This window comes from Mus musculus, chromosome 3, assembly GCF_000001635.26.
Source record: "Mus musculus strain C57BL/6J chromosome 3, GRCm38.p6 C57BL/6J".
Lineage (NCBI taxonomy): Eukaryota > Metazoa > Chordata > Mammalia > Rodentia > Muridae > Mus > Mus musculus.
Genome location: NC_000069.6, coordinates 100,204,141 through 100,219,291, shown reverse-complemented (window position 1 = coordinate 100,219,291; position 15,151 = coordinate 100,204,141). Strand labels below are relative to the sequence as shown.

Genomic DNA, 15,151 nt, shown 5'->3' with positions numbered 1-15,151 from the left:
GGTCAGGTTTATTTTTCATTTAATTTTTTTAAAAAAGATTTTTATTCTTAACTGTGTGTCTCCGTGTGTGTATGTACACTTGGGGGCAGGTTCCTGCAGAGGTTAGGCATTGGGTCTCTCTTGAGCCTTCCTTACAGGTGGTTGTATGCTTGGAGCCAAACTTGGCTCCTAATCACTGAGCATCTCTTCAGCCTGAAAGAACAGTTGCACATTGCTTACAGACACGACAATATGGCCTATAGACAAAGCGTGGGCCTGGCAGTAGAGCATAGGAAGAGAAAATTCCTCATTCCGAATCAGGGCAGGCCAACAACTGTATGTAGCTGTCAACTGTACTCTATTTTTAATGGAACTGGAGAAAGGGAATGTGTAGAAATGCTTTACTTTGCACTTTAAGTTGATGATAAAGGGAAGTGTCTGGTGCAGATTAGAGAACTCTTAGAGCATGCAGTTGCCATCACCAACCTAGCATTTTGTCCCAATGATGAATAAATGTTCTCCTCTTAACCTGTGCCGGGCAACCACACTGTGAAGTAGACGTAGCTGTCTATAGTCTATAGATGGGAAAACAGCCAGAAAGTCTCAGCCACTCAGCCTGGAACAACACTGCCAGTCGGCATCAGAGCTGAGAGGATTATTGTCTCCTCCAGGTCTGTCATAGGTATGGATCAGAATCTAGAGGGCACTCAGGTTCTCATGTTCATGTGCAAAGATTTGAAGTGACATGTTCATAGTAGCAAAAGAAGAAAGCCTAGTGGCTCAGTAGCCCTGGGCCAGGACTCATGATGTGCACCAGGCTTCTCTTGTATTTATAGAGCCCAGGCTTTTCTTGAGCATGCATGTCCCTGACATGCAGCCCTGGTGGGGAAGAGTTTCTAGTCTTTTGGTCAATTAGCTCCTTCATCCACCATTCTCAATGTCCTTCTCTGACCCACTCTCCTGCCACAGTACTGGCCTCATCTCCTCAGGCGCACACAGAGGTCTGCCAATAAGCACAGCACTTGGAGAAGTGTTCCAAGGGGTGCTTATGTGCATTCAAGCAGACCTTTAAGGGAACAGGGAAGACTGGGAAGGTTAGGACTGCTAGTGAGTATGAGCATTCCTTTTAGGATGTTGAAATACTTTAAAAGTGGTTTACAACTCTTGAGAATACAGAAAACAATGTACAGAAGAAGATCTGTACTTTTTTTTTTTTTTTTTTTAGTTTTTCGAGACAGGATTTCTCTGTGTAGCCCTGGCTGTCCTGGAACTCACTTTGTAGACCAGGCTGGCCTCAAACTCAGAAATCTGCCTGCCTCTGCCTTCCAAGTGCTGGGACTAAAGGCGTGTGCCACCACCGCCTGGCAGATCTGTACATTTTTAATGAATGCGTTTTATACATGCACCTCAAAGTAATTAAAAAAAGCAAATATTTTAAAAAGGATGTGCTATATACAATGGAAGTAGATATATATCATGGCAGTCTTTGTATACAAACCTAAGGAATCCCAACAACACAATTTGATGCCCAATTAATTGTGAATGTAACTACAAAAAAAAAGCAACTAAATAAAACTCAGATGAAAATCAGTCCTATGCAGTATCATTCCATGCCTTGACTTCCTGTGGACATCTCCTAGGGATAGTATGAGGCTCTAAATTGGCTTTATAGGCTATCTTCTGCACCAGTAAGATGGATTGACAAAAAAAGATGAAGAAAAAGAATAAGAAGGAGGAGGAGGAGGAGAAGAAAGGAGGAGAAGGAGGAAGAAGAAGAAGGAGGAGGAGGAGGAGGAGGGGGAGGAGGAGGAGGAGGAGGAGGAGGAGGAGGAGGAGGAGGAGGAGAAGGAGAAGGAGAAAGAAGGAGGAGGAGGAGGAGAAGAAAGGAGGAGAAGGAGGAAGAAGAAGAAGGAGGAGGAGGAGGAGGAGAAGGAGAAGGAGAAGAAGAAGAAGAAGAAGAAGAAGAAGAAGAAGAAGAAGGAGGAGGAGGAGGAGGAGGAGGAGGAGGAGGAGGAGGAAGGAAGAAGAAGAAGGAGGAGGAGGAGGAGGAGGAAGAAGAAGGAAGAAGAAGAAGAAGAAGAAGAAGAAGAAGAAGAAGAAGAAGAAGAAGAAGAAGAAGAAGAAGAAGAAGAAGAAGAAGAAGAAGAAGCCACCACTGGCATCTCAGCTGCAGAGCCTGGTAAGATTGAGCTAAGGCTTGAAGCCCCAGGGACCCTGAAGGAATGATAGGAGCTTTGCCTGCTCCTCACTCCAGGTCCCTGACACATGCATAGCACAGCATTCCAGAGAGAATTGTGGCCATCAGTCAGGTAGGGGCAGCTCCTACAAGCCCCTCCTAATATAGATGAGGCATCTGAGGCCAAGCCAATAGGAAGCACCAGCTGTCAGACCCACCCCACCCCAAAGCTGTATAAAGATCCTATCTAGAAGAAATAAAGGTGTGGGAGAACCACTCCGTAGTCTGAAAGCATCTGTCACAAGAGCTGTAACACTGCCTGGGAAGAGAATGCTCTCCTGAAGCTTTTGTCACCAGAAGCGCCTCTGCACTTCGCTTGCCAGCCAGCTTGCTTCAGTGCAGCCAGTGCAGCCTTTTGGAGCAGCAGCAGCAGCAGCAGCAGCAGCAGCAGCAGCAGCAGCAGCAGCAGAGCTGGCAGAAGCACTTGCCCCTCTCTGCTCATGTGCTTACCCCTTCCCTTGAACCCTCCCACTGGGTGGGCCAAAGGTACCTGAGGATAGCCTCCAGTAGACAGACAGACACTTCTCTTAGCCCCTGACCCTGCACTCAGTGTCATACAAAGAAAGCCACTATGGGACTTGGCCATGCTTCACATTGCCCCATGATTGAGAAAGGTGGTCTGTGTGCAGTGTATATGCAACATTGTCTTAGATGGATACAAGTCAGAGTTCCCTCTTTATCTATACTTCCCACCAATTCATGATTCCAGCTAATGCCTTATTCCCATTTGAAATAAAGTATGAATGGCCCAGAGTTGACTCTTTGAGTGAAGGCTATAACTATTGAGGTCTTCAAAATTCTTTTTCCAGTTTAAAAGAATTTGATGACTCTAAAGGACACTGCCCACACCAATGATCACATCATAATTAAGATGTGTCATTTTAAGAGGCAAAGGTCTACTAAACAGAGACTAGAAACTTTTATTGAAGAATTGCCAAAGCTTCGGGCAAGGGATTCAGCCCCATCTGTGATAATCACTACACTCCTCACGTAGGATGAAGAGAAAAAGGGTAAGAGTACGTGCCAGACCCCCAAGATCTAGATGAATTTTCTAAAGCCTCAAGTAGAACCAAAATTCATCTTAAAATGATCGTATCAGAGCAAACAAGGATGGCTACGATGCAGCAATCTGCAGGGTGGGAAACAGGTTGCTTTCTGGTTGCACCAATGAGTCCATCTCTAAAGGTGCCTTTTAACCTTGTCGGTTGACCTGTTATTGCATGTATGACTGGAGCTTGTTAGGCAGTTGGCAGCCCTCATAGTTAAACAAACGATCTTGCTTCTGTGTATACTTCAGTCTATAACCTTTAATGCAAAGGTGCTGCTATGCCAGGGATTATCAGGATACACAGTGTTTGCTGACACTGGAAAAGTTGATTGTTCCTGTGCTTACCCAACTTCACAGAACAAAGATGGAATCCGGGCCAAAACTCCTTAAGGTGACATGCCTTAGGGTGTGTGTTGAAAGAGGATGAATGCAAGTCGCTACAGTTCAAAAGGCTGCCTCTCTTGACTGATACTTTTCAAAGTACTTGGCCTGTAGGAGAAACCAATGCTTAGGTGTCAGGGGTTGTGAGGAGCGGGTGTGGCAGCAGTCCCAAGAAGGCGCCAGGGACTGCAGCTAAGTCTTATGACTTGCACCTGACTTCCTCATACACCTGAAAATAAGCTACGGCCATCGTGAGAGCTGCGCAGGTGCACCATGATGCTGGCGGCTTAAACAAGTCCATATTTGGTGGAGACATGCCCCTGCTGCCCTGATTGGCTGAAACTGCGTGCCTGGTGAGGTGACATGGCCTGCTGTGAGTGGATGGGAACTGAGAGTATATAAGAGTGAGAGGCCCGGGGTTCAGGGGAGATAGATGAGGAGAGAGATAAAGTTGAGAGAGATAAAGTTGAAGCGAGAGAGATGAAGACTGAAGTTTGCTGAATAAACTGCTGTTAGAAGGACTGGTGGTCATGTCATTCTTGCTGGTCGAGAACGGATGCGACAAGGGGTGATTTATCATGTGGCTGCATTGTCCCTAGAGACACCCCTCCATCCAGTAACAGGGCTGCCCCACTCCCACCTTACTGATAAAGTACAGACATGAGATTAGACAGTAAGCAACCTCATATCACAGAGCTCATAAGTACCAGAGCCAGGATTACAACGACCTTTAAACTTTGGTAAGAACACAAATCATCTTGGGGCCTTGGACAAATACAGACTCTGAGGTGGGGTCCCAGAGTAATTAATTCCTGTAAGAAATTCCTAATGAGTTAATGCACTGTAACTCAAAAGATCCAGGGAAGGTCTTCTGGATGGCCCCATCTGTTTGTTTTGGAGTCTATGTACACTTTTTAACAGTGATTGTGGCTCCGAGGAACTTCAGTGATACAGGCCCACCTCAGCACTTTGTTCTAGGTTACACTATGATCCTGTCATTTTTCTAAGGCTCCTCTCTAATGGGACCTTTCCTTTATTGGGTTTCTATTTGGCTGCAATGTATCCTGGTCTCCAGCACTGTCTGGATTGCTACAGGAAGCCTGGCACCACACTCTTCTTCCCAGCCTCCCAGCCTTGCTGTTCAGTGAAGCCAAGCTGGCAAGTTCTACACAATGGAACATGGATGAATAGAAGTGGTATGAGCAATATCTGGGTCTGGCACATAAAATCTTTGTAGGATGAGTCTTCTAGCTCTTTCCCATCTGCCAGCTTCAACCAGAGCGGGTCCTGGATCCTTTAGAAGCCTCACTGGAAGATGGAGCCTCAATACTGTAAGAGCTGGCCTATGGATCAGACTTTGGAGAAGCCTGTCTATCAGAAACATGTATATTTTTTAAATCTTTAAAATTTTTATAAAATTATTATTTTTTTATTTATTACGTATTTTCCTCAATGACATTTCCAATGCTATCCCAAAAGTCCCCCATACCCTCCCCCCCACTTCCCTACCCACCCATTCTCATTTTTTTTTGGCCCTGGCATTCCCCTGTACTGGGGCATATAAAGTTTGTGTGTCTGATGGGCCTCTCTTTCCAGTGATGGCCGACTAGGCCATCTTTTGATACATATGCAGCTAGAGTCAAGAGCTCCAGGGTACTGGTTAGTTCATATTGTTGTTCCACCTACAGGGTTGCAGATCTCTTTAGCTCCTTGGATACTTTCTCTAGCTCCTCCATTGGGGGCCCTGTGATCCATCCAATAGCTGACTGTGAGCATCCACTTATGTGTTTGCTAGGCCCCTGCCTAGTCTCACAAGAGACAGCTATATCTGGGTCCTTTCAGCAAAATCTTGCTAGTGTATGCAGTGGTGTCAGCGTTTGGAAGCTGATTATGGGGTGGATCCCTAGATAAGGCAGTCTCTAGATGGTCCATCCTTTTGTCTCAGCTCCAAACTTTGTCTCTGTAACTCCTTCCATGGGTGTTTTGTTCCCAATTCTAAGAAGGGGCAAAGTGTCCACACTTTGGTCTTCATTCTTCTAGAGTTTCATGCATTTGGCAAATTGTATCTTATATCTTGGGTATACTAAGTTTTGGGCTAGTATCCACTTATCAGTGAGTACATATAGTGTGAATTCCTTTGTGATTGGGTTACCTCGCTCAGGATGATGCCCTCCAGGTCCATCCATTTGCCTAGGAATTTCATAAATTCATTCTTTTTAATAGCTGAGTAGTACTCCATTGTGTAAATGTACCACATTTTCTGTATCCATTCCTCTGTTGAGGGGCATCTGGGTTCTTTCCAGCTTCTGGCTATTATAAATAAGGCTGCTATGAACATAGTGGAGCATGTGTCCTTCATACCGGTTGGGACATCTTCTGGATATATGCCCAGGAGAGGTATTGTGGGATCCTCCGGTAGTACTATGTCCAATTTTCTAAGGAACCGCCAGACTGATTTCCAGAGTGGTTGTACAAGCTTGCAATCCCACCAACAATGGAGGAGTGTTCCTCTTTCTCCACATCCTCGCCAGCATCTGCTGTCTCCTGAATTTTTGATCTTAGCCATTCTGACTGGTGTGAGGTGGAATCTCAGGGTTGTTTTGATTTGCATTTCCCTAATAATTAAGGATGTTGAACATTTTTTCAGGTGCTTCTCTGCCATTCGGTATTCCTCGGGTGAGAATTCTTTGTTCAATTCTGAGCCCCATTTTTTAATGGGGTTCTTTGATTTTCTGGAGTCCACCCTCTTCAGTTCTTTATATCTATTGGATATTAGTCCCCTATCTGATTTAGGATAGGTAAAGATCCTTTCCCAATCTGTTGGTGGCCTTTCTGTCTTATTGACAGTATCTTTTGCCTTGCAGCAGAAGCTTTGCAGTTTCATGAGGTCCCATTTGTCAATTCTCAATCTTACAGCACAAGCCATTGCTGTTCTATTCAGGAATTTTTCCCCTATGCCCATATCTTCGAGGCTTTTCCCCACTTTCTCCTCTATAAGTTTCAGTATCTCTGGTTTTATGTGAAGTTCCTTGATCCACTTAGATTTGACCTTAGTACAAGGAGATAAGTATGGATCGATTCGCATTCTTCTACATGATAACAACCAGTTGTGCCAGCACCATTTGTTGAAAATGCTGTCTTTCTTCCACTGGATGGTTTTAGCTACCTTGTCGAAGATCAAGTGGCCATAGGTGTGTGGGTTCATTTCTGGGTCTTCAATTCTATTCCATTGGTCTACTTGTCTGTCACTATACCAGTACCATGCAGTTTTTTATCACAATTGCTCTGTAGTAAAGCACCAAGGCCTGACACTATTACTGATGCTATGGTGTGCTTACAGACAGGAGCATAGCATGACTGTTCTCTGAGAGGCCCAACAAGCAGCTGAGACAGATGCAGATACATACACCCAACCATTGGACTGAAGTTGGAGACATCTATGGTTGAATTAGAGAAAGGCTGGAAGAAGCTGAGGAGGAGGGTGACCTCATAGGAAGACCAGCAAGAGCTCTGACACTGGATCACCAACCAGACAGCATACACTAACTGGTATGAGGCTTCTGACACATATACAGCAGAGGACTGTCTGGTCTGGCCTCAGTGAGAAAAGATGCACCTAACCCTCGAGAAACTTGTGGCCCCAGGGAGGCCTCTTGGGGTGAATGGGTGGGTGGGGACATTGTCTTGGAGATGGGAGGGCAGACCAGGATGGGGAAAAAGACAGGACTGTAAAAAAGGATTAAGATAATTAAAAAAAAAAAACCTTGCAAATTAAATAATCTCAGTAAATGCTTTATCTATAAAAAGACTAGAAAAAAAAAAAAAAAAAAAAAAGACTAGAAAGCCAGCTGAACACTAGCATGCATACATTTGTCTGTTTCCCGATCATGGAGATGCAGCCCGCTGCTTCAAGCTCTGCGGCTCTGCTTCCTTGCTGTGACAGCTTACAGCCTGAGCTGTGAGCTACTAAGGCCCTTGCTCCTTTAAGTTGTTTTTGTCAGAGCATCTCATCAGTGGCAGAAGAACCCGACAGCTACTAACTATGTAACACAGCACTAATGTACAGATTGGGTGCTCTGCTCCTAATATCTCCTTAGTGTACCACAGCCTGGCATGACAACCCTTACATAAACTCTTTTTTGTCTAACTATCAACACACACAGAGTTCTTCACTCATTTCCTTGTCTATAAAGGCATCACTAATCTTGTAATGTGTGAAAGTTTATAAGAAAAAAACTTTCAATCACTCTGTGTTCAATTATACAAAGCAGGCTGACACACTAGGGAAGGATGCATCCGGGGGTGGAGACAAATTGCACGCAGCCTATGGGCAGCACCTGCAGGGTGACTTGTGTGCTTAGACCATAGTCACATGACTTGTGACAAACTAACTTACCTACAGCATTTGTTAACATTATTCTAAAACTTCATGAGTGCTTCTCTGCCAAATCTGTGAACTTGCTTTGGCTTTATCCATGCATAAGAAATGTAACTAATTTTATGTTTATGAATATAATCTAGATATATAAATATAAAAAGTGAAAACTGAGGAGCTAAGATGCTGGAGGAGGGGCAGTCATTGTCTCAAGTTCTATACTGACCAAGGACTCACTTACCAGACTACAGTAAATAGTCCCAAATCCATGGTCACAAAGATGACCCCAGTGAAACTCGGGGATCAGGGGGGAGGGGGGAGAGGGAGAGAGGGAGGGAGGGAGAGAGAATGCTTGAAAGTGAACTGTGAGGAGCAGGGGCTGACAAGGGTGGGAGAGAAATTGGGGGTTGGGCTATAGTAACCAGAATGCACGTTAATACATATGTGAAACTATCAAAGCACAAATGCAATCAAAGTCACAATAAAGAAGAACACAGTAATAGTAATAATAATGATAATAAAACAAATAGCAAAGTTGTCCTGTTGATTCGATGTAAACACAGTAGTTTTTTTTTAAAGATTTATTCATCTATTTTTATGTATGAGTACACTGTAGCTGTACAGATGGTTGTGAGCCATCATGTGGTTGCTGGGAATTGAACTCAGAACTTCTCCTGGCTCCGGCCTCAAGATTCATTTATTATTATATGTAAGTACACTGTAGCTGTCTTCAGACACACCAGAAGAGGGAGTCAGATTTCATTAGGGATGGTTGTGAGCCACCATGTGGTTGCTGGGATTTGAACTCAGGACCTTCGGAAGAGCAGTCAGTGTAAACTGCTGAGCCATCTCCCCAGCCCAAACACAGTAATTTTCACTACTGGCCTTCACAGGCTCTATTTGTAAAGACTGGGACCCTACCTGAAGGGGATCCAACCACTCCACAGGAAGGGCTAAAACATTTTAAAAGACAAGAGTGTCCACAGTAGCATTCTCAACAAACAAGTTTTAAAATCCTGTTAAAATGATTTTAAGCGTCCTCTGGCCAACAGCAATTTAAATCACTCATATGGTAAGCTCTTGAATGTTTTAGCAAAAGTGATCTGGTGTAAACAAGTCCTGGCTCAGCTGAAATAACTGTACACTCATGTTAGCAAAACGTATTATAAAAGTTTTGTGATGTGACAGCTGTTTTTATGTTTGAGCCAGTATCAACCATATTCAACAGTTATGATGTTTTAGTATAATTCATGTAGGGAATATTCTCTTCTTCTTGAATCCAACAGCTGATCTTAGAAATGTAGAACAAAAGTTAACTGATGAGAGCCACTGATATCAAAATGACCACACCACCTGTTTAAGGTAAACTAAAGTGTCTACACTCTTATTGCTCTGCTTTTACACATGAATCACACAAGCCAGTCAAAGACTATAAAAGCAGACTATCTACATTTATACGCATACACACATATGCATAAATCATTTATATGCATACACTGCATTTCTTAAATCTATTAAAGAACCCTTATCACCTCTGGGCTTAGATCATGACTTGGATCATACATACATACGCACCTCACTCCAACTTATCTGTTAAAACCGTAATCTCAGATGCAATGCTGGGTCGTGGGCAGGTTAAGACAGTGAGAGTGAGTGATGGTCTTCCTCGCCTCTATGAAAATAGCAAGGGGTGGGGATGGGGGATCTTGAAGTGTATGTTGTTTTGATCTTGGGTCTTTCTAGACTTCTACAATGAGTCTCCAGCTTTAAGGTTTCATGCAATTACAAACCCAGAACTAACTGTAAGCTGGGAGGCTGCATCAGAGATGGTACAGAGAAAACATTTTTCTACACGTTGCTTACGATGACTATGAGGACACTGAGACTGGCAGTATGGTTCAGTGGTGTAGTGCTTGGCCAGCATGCAAGGCTCTGGGGTCAGTATCTGGTACCAGAGGTGGGGTGGTAGGGTATAAACTAACTGGAAAGTCCCTTAAGTCCAATCAGAGGAGTCTCCAGGCTACCTTGTGGCACCTTTGGTCTTTAATACCACAATGTAGGGATTCCACAGCTAGACTTTTTTCTTTATCCAACTCCTGAAATTCTGATTTCTATTTATATGTCAACTAATTGAAACTATGCATAGATGCATATTATGAAAATAAAGAATGATTTTTAGCTTGTGTTGAAGAGTATATTTTATCACTTTCCTGATAACTGTTACAAAGGTAAAATAAAAGCATTACTTTCTCAATATCTATTTATTTTCCTGGTGCTAGGGGTAGATTCCAGGCTCTTGTGTGTGTGTTATGTGACTGCTCTACCATGGAGTTATAAGCCCATCCCTACAATTCTATTTTTCAATAAAAGCAAACAAATAAAAACCCAGGAAGATATAGGCAAACTTATTTTTTTCTTTAGCTAGGGTGTTTATACTTAACCTTCTTTGGAAGGATACTTTATTCCTTTTAGACTTTCAGAAACTTACTAAAACAAACAAACAAACAAACAAACAAACAAACAAAACACCTATATCCATTTTCCTTATGTATGTTCCTTTGATCTTGGGGATATACAAAATAAAAATCCTGATTGCTCTTAAAATACTACAAATGGGTTCCTCTGAAAAAGCAAATATAACAGACTCTCTCACAATGAAACCAGAGAGACACAGTAACGAAACCTTTAACAGTGACACTTGCCGTAACAACCTAGTCCACTCAACCCCTCCCGAGAGGTCATTTTATGGTCCAGAATCTTGGATGTGTGTGAGTCAGAAAAACTCAGGTATGTGCTGAAGCAAATGTACTTCCATTACAATTCTATCCTGCTTGCCTATGTCAGTTAATAAGCTAGTAATTTCTATATTGTGCCTTTAGCAATTCAGCTAATTCTTGGCATGACCAAGGGTTTAATTGGACTAAAGACTTGTTGGTGCTCTGGGTTAACACCAAGTCTTAGGGATCGCCACCCAGGCACTCCATTCTTCTCTGATACACTCTTGAAAACCTCCTGTGTTCTCCAGGCTATGCAAACCTTTGACAGAACACACATACATAACAGGTTACTTACTTATTTCAATACCAAGGCCATGCTGCCTCCCCTCTAAGAAGCAATCAATTATGAATAGCCCCACACTGGCCCTTCCCTTTCTTTAGTCATCCTTACATACATTGCTAAATAGTCTTTTACCACCTTTCCACTCCAATTGTGTTAATTAGGCTAGAACATAAGCAAATAGAGATTCTTACAGGTATAAAAAAAGAACATTCATTGAAAAATATTGCATACAATAAATTGCAACTTGCAGAGATCTGGGTATCACAGCATATATTTATAATCCTAGCACTCTAGAGATTGAGACAGAGGGTCACAAGTCTAGGGCCAGCCTGAATGTGAGTCTGTCTGAAAAAATACAGACATTGTTCATATAAAATTTCTTCTGTTCAAATAGCAAGGTAACTTACAGTTTCTATTATACAGAGCGGCAATGGTTTAGGCCAGATGTCAGTTCTCGGTAGCTAAGTCCAGCATTAGTGGAGCAGGTGCTATTGCTGCTTCTAGTAAGCAGTGCCTCAGATCAAACGACACGCTAACTGCTGTATGGGAGGAACTTAAAATACCAGACACTCTATCTAAGGATGAGACGGTTAAAGGAGTCATGAAAGCAAGTTTACACCTCATATCTGACTGGTTGTCTCGATGACCTAGAACATATCAGGCAGTCCTTCCCATGTAGGGAGACAGAACTAGCAGTGGCTTTGATATCTAACAAGGACACCTATCCAAGAAATGTGAACCACTTCTTGTTTATACGAAGCAACATAAAATGATCACTGGGAGGGCACCCTCTTAAAGGTGAAGAGAGGCACGCTTCCTTCCCTCTCCTGAAGAGTGCTTGGGCAGCAGACTGGGACCCTGGGAGGGCTGGCAGGATCCTGCTAGGGCCCTGCTTTACCATCTCTTTCAGTTCTTACTTTTTCTTCTCTCAACTGCAAACATGCATGATACAGTGAAGGGGATGGAGGTGGGTGGGTGTGGGCACCAAGAAGCCTATAAAGACAGCCACATGGAAACAATAATGCTTTGACCTTAATTCAAGAAGAAATCTTTAAAACGAGTAACAGATGTCTCTTGTTAAATGGCAGCATTGTAGGAGAGCCAAAAGAAAATCTGTACAAAGCAGGAAATGGTCAGAGGGTCTGGGTGGGATTTGTTTTTTGTGACCCACCCCCAAACACCACTCAGTCATTCAAAAGGTGCTAAAGACCATAGAACACCTTATAGAATTCCTTTACATATATTTATTCCCATTAACCCATTGAGAACTGAATGAAGACACTCTACCGCACGCACCCCACTTCCCTCAATCCTCTGCATCCTGGAAAAGCCAGGTTCTTTCTAAATCCTATCTTTATGTTACCTCTGAGGTAGGTTGTATAATTCTAAATTTCACTCACTAAGGCACACACAGAGCCTGAATGGCAAATGTTTTGTGAAAAGTGAATTTTCTGGTCCTTGGATTTGTGCACTGTTACATACTCCCAACATACTGATGTAGGCGACTCAAGTGATACTGAACCAACACAATCATTGATGACTCTGAGAAGACAGCAATGTGGTCAGGGATGGAGTCCTGGGAAATGGTCTTTACTTAGGAGTGCTGGGAGCACAAACATTCTTTTGGTAAAGAGACGAGTCACGAGTCACATGATTAAAGAAGACAGTTGAAGGTACAGTCTCATGCTCTCCACACTGAGATCAGAGCAGTGTCAATAGGAACAAAGTAGACAACCCAAGAAGCACGCACAGCTCAGCTGTAGCTTGGGCCAACAATCTGCCAATTCTATGTTGTTGAAGGTTTTTACAGTTTTGATCATACACATTTCAATATTCTTGGTCATGGGCAATTCTATATTATAATCAGATCGTCTGTATAAAATGTAAATGGTATTAAAGCCAGGATCTGAGGGAACAATGCATCCGTTTAGCATACATTGGTTCTATATATTTTGAGAAACACTTAAATACACAGAGAGAGCGTGCACTGTTTAAGAGATGCTATGAACAATGGTGGCGGCCTATGTAACAGAGTCCGGAAGCGTGCACTGTAAGAGATGATGTGAGCAACGTTGGTGGCCTGTGTGACAGAGTCCAGTGTCCTTTAGGAAACTGGAGACACTCAAAAGTTGATCCCCAGTTTCTATTAATGCTCTAAAAATGAGCATTTCCATTTGATACAAATATACAAATTTAAAATGTATGCAGTTCAGAATGGCCTACCAGTTTTAGATTGTTTATGTGCCAGAAAATATATAGTCAATAAAAAAATACCAGAGAGGTGGGGACAAAAGCTCTCTGGATCTGTACAGCAAAAATGAACATCACTCCGATAGGTGGCGAGTTGTGGTTAAATGGAATCCTGTGACCGAGAAGCACTGGGAAGGCGCAGGTCACAAATCTGGTGATGGAGGATAAGATGCAAAATAAGGCCCATTTTCCTGTGTAGAGAAAAAATAGGAGAACATTAGGTAACAACACAAATTAACAGCATGTGCCAAAGAAAGGGGCTTGTAATAAATGGAAAAGTGCATTGGAAATGGCTGGCGTGCATGCAGCGTGGAGCAGACCTCAGTCACCTGTTCCAATGGAGCGTGTCAGAGCCAGTGTAAGGTAGAAGCCGCAAGAATGGCAATGTACCCTAATAACAATGCCACCTATTCAACACTCGGGGTGCGGGGTGCTGGACTAGTTACAGCTCCTTGTCTTCACCACCCCTTTAAGTTCTCACATTCTCATCTTACTGACAAGGAAAATGAAGGGCACAAAGATTATATAGTTCAACTAAAGTACCTCACCGCTGTCTTGGCACTGGACTCTCGTTAGATGGCGTCACCTTCCGATTGCTGATTTGTAGGTTAATTATGGAACAAAAAAAATGGCTTCTCAAGGACTTAGTAGCTGTCACTGTTTGGCATCTTCATGACACACCCAAGTGGCAAGACTTGTAACAATTACAGTTCTCAGGCCATTTAGCTCCACGTCAAGATGGAGAAGCAAATGCCAGAAACTTAATGTCAAATGGAGAAAGCAACAAAACTGGTATAAGGAGAAATTCTTTGGCCCCCACTTTGGGTAATGGTGATAAAAACAAAGCAGTTAACTTATGACAGGAGGATCCCAGATAAGATTTATGAGGTCTAAGACTGGAATCTCATTTTTAGGAAAAATATTTCTTTAGTAAATAAAGAACTTGGATTTCAGTAAACCACAAACTGAAAGTGCTTACAATCAACATAAGACAACGGCTGGAGCGAGGAGGGAGAAGCAGGAAGTAGCCTCCTCCATGGCATTTACCTTACAGTCACAGGGAACACTGACGAGACCTGGGCGTTAGCCTAGTGGGCAATTTAACATTATCAGAGTCGAAATGAGCGGAAGCTCTACTGTTTTTCTGAGCACACGCTCTGAGCAAGAGCAGATCCTGGTGTCATAACCAGGGACTCAAAGGGACGCCTAAGGAGACTTTCTGGTAATAAACAAATCTGACCAGGCATTGGGGGAAAAAGAAATAGAAACAAATCTCAGAATTGGCTACATTTCTGGATACTTGGGGAAATACACATTTTGTATTTTAGCATGTCTATTATACCTGTTATCTAAGCAGTCAGTTTTGTATTTTTAATATGCAGGAATGAATGCCCTGAGAAACATATTCCCAAAGAGAAATCTATTCTGAACACCAGAGGAAAACCCTCAGCACTGCAAGGGCCCTCTTACTATCCTATGTTCTCTTTCTAAAGAGTTTCATCTTTGCAATGATTTTTGTGGCAAACTAAGAGGCACATGTCGGATATGCAGTGGCATGAAACAGAGCTTCCTATATGCACTTCACACTCAACAGGAGACTGCTGAGCCATCGCCTAGCTTCTCTATTTCTGGAAACAATCATAGCAATTTATCGAATCCTCAGCAGTCAGATGGCATACTCGGGGTTTATTTGTAAGAGTGCTGACTTGCTCTTCTCTGGAGGTTGCCTTGGTATTATTACCATCTAGATAAAAATTATCTTTCAACTACTTTTCAAAGAAACTGTTGGCTTTCTAAATGACAAGTCTTAGAAACTGTTTTT

The 15,151-nt window shown here is 42.8% G+C and overlaps 1 protein-coding gene across 4 annotated transcripts in view; it reads right to left on the bottom strand.

Annotated features, from left to right (window-relative positions):
- Window positions 1-12,302: 12,302 nt before the first annotated feature.
- Window positions 12,303-15,151, bottom strand: part of Gdap2 (ganglioside-induced differentiation-associated-protein 2) — a 44,609-nt gene continuing 41,760 nt past the window's right edge. For 2 of the 4 annotated variants that reach the window (NR_104341.1, NM_010269.3), the window contains exon 14: window positions 12,303-13,520. Coding sequence is in view for 2 of the 4 variants with exons in the window: in NM_010269.3 (NP_034399.1) it covers window positions 13,473-13,520 (48 nt within the window). In the remaining 2 variants the exon portion in view is untranslated. The remainder of the gene's footprint in view (window positions 13,521-15,151) is intronic. The other 2 variants (XR_001783651.2, XM_006501001.2) reach the window with 1 other exon arrangement.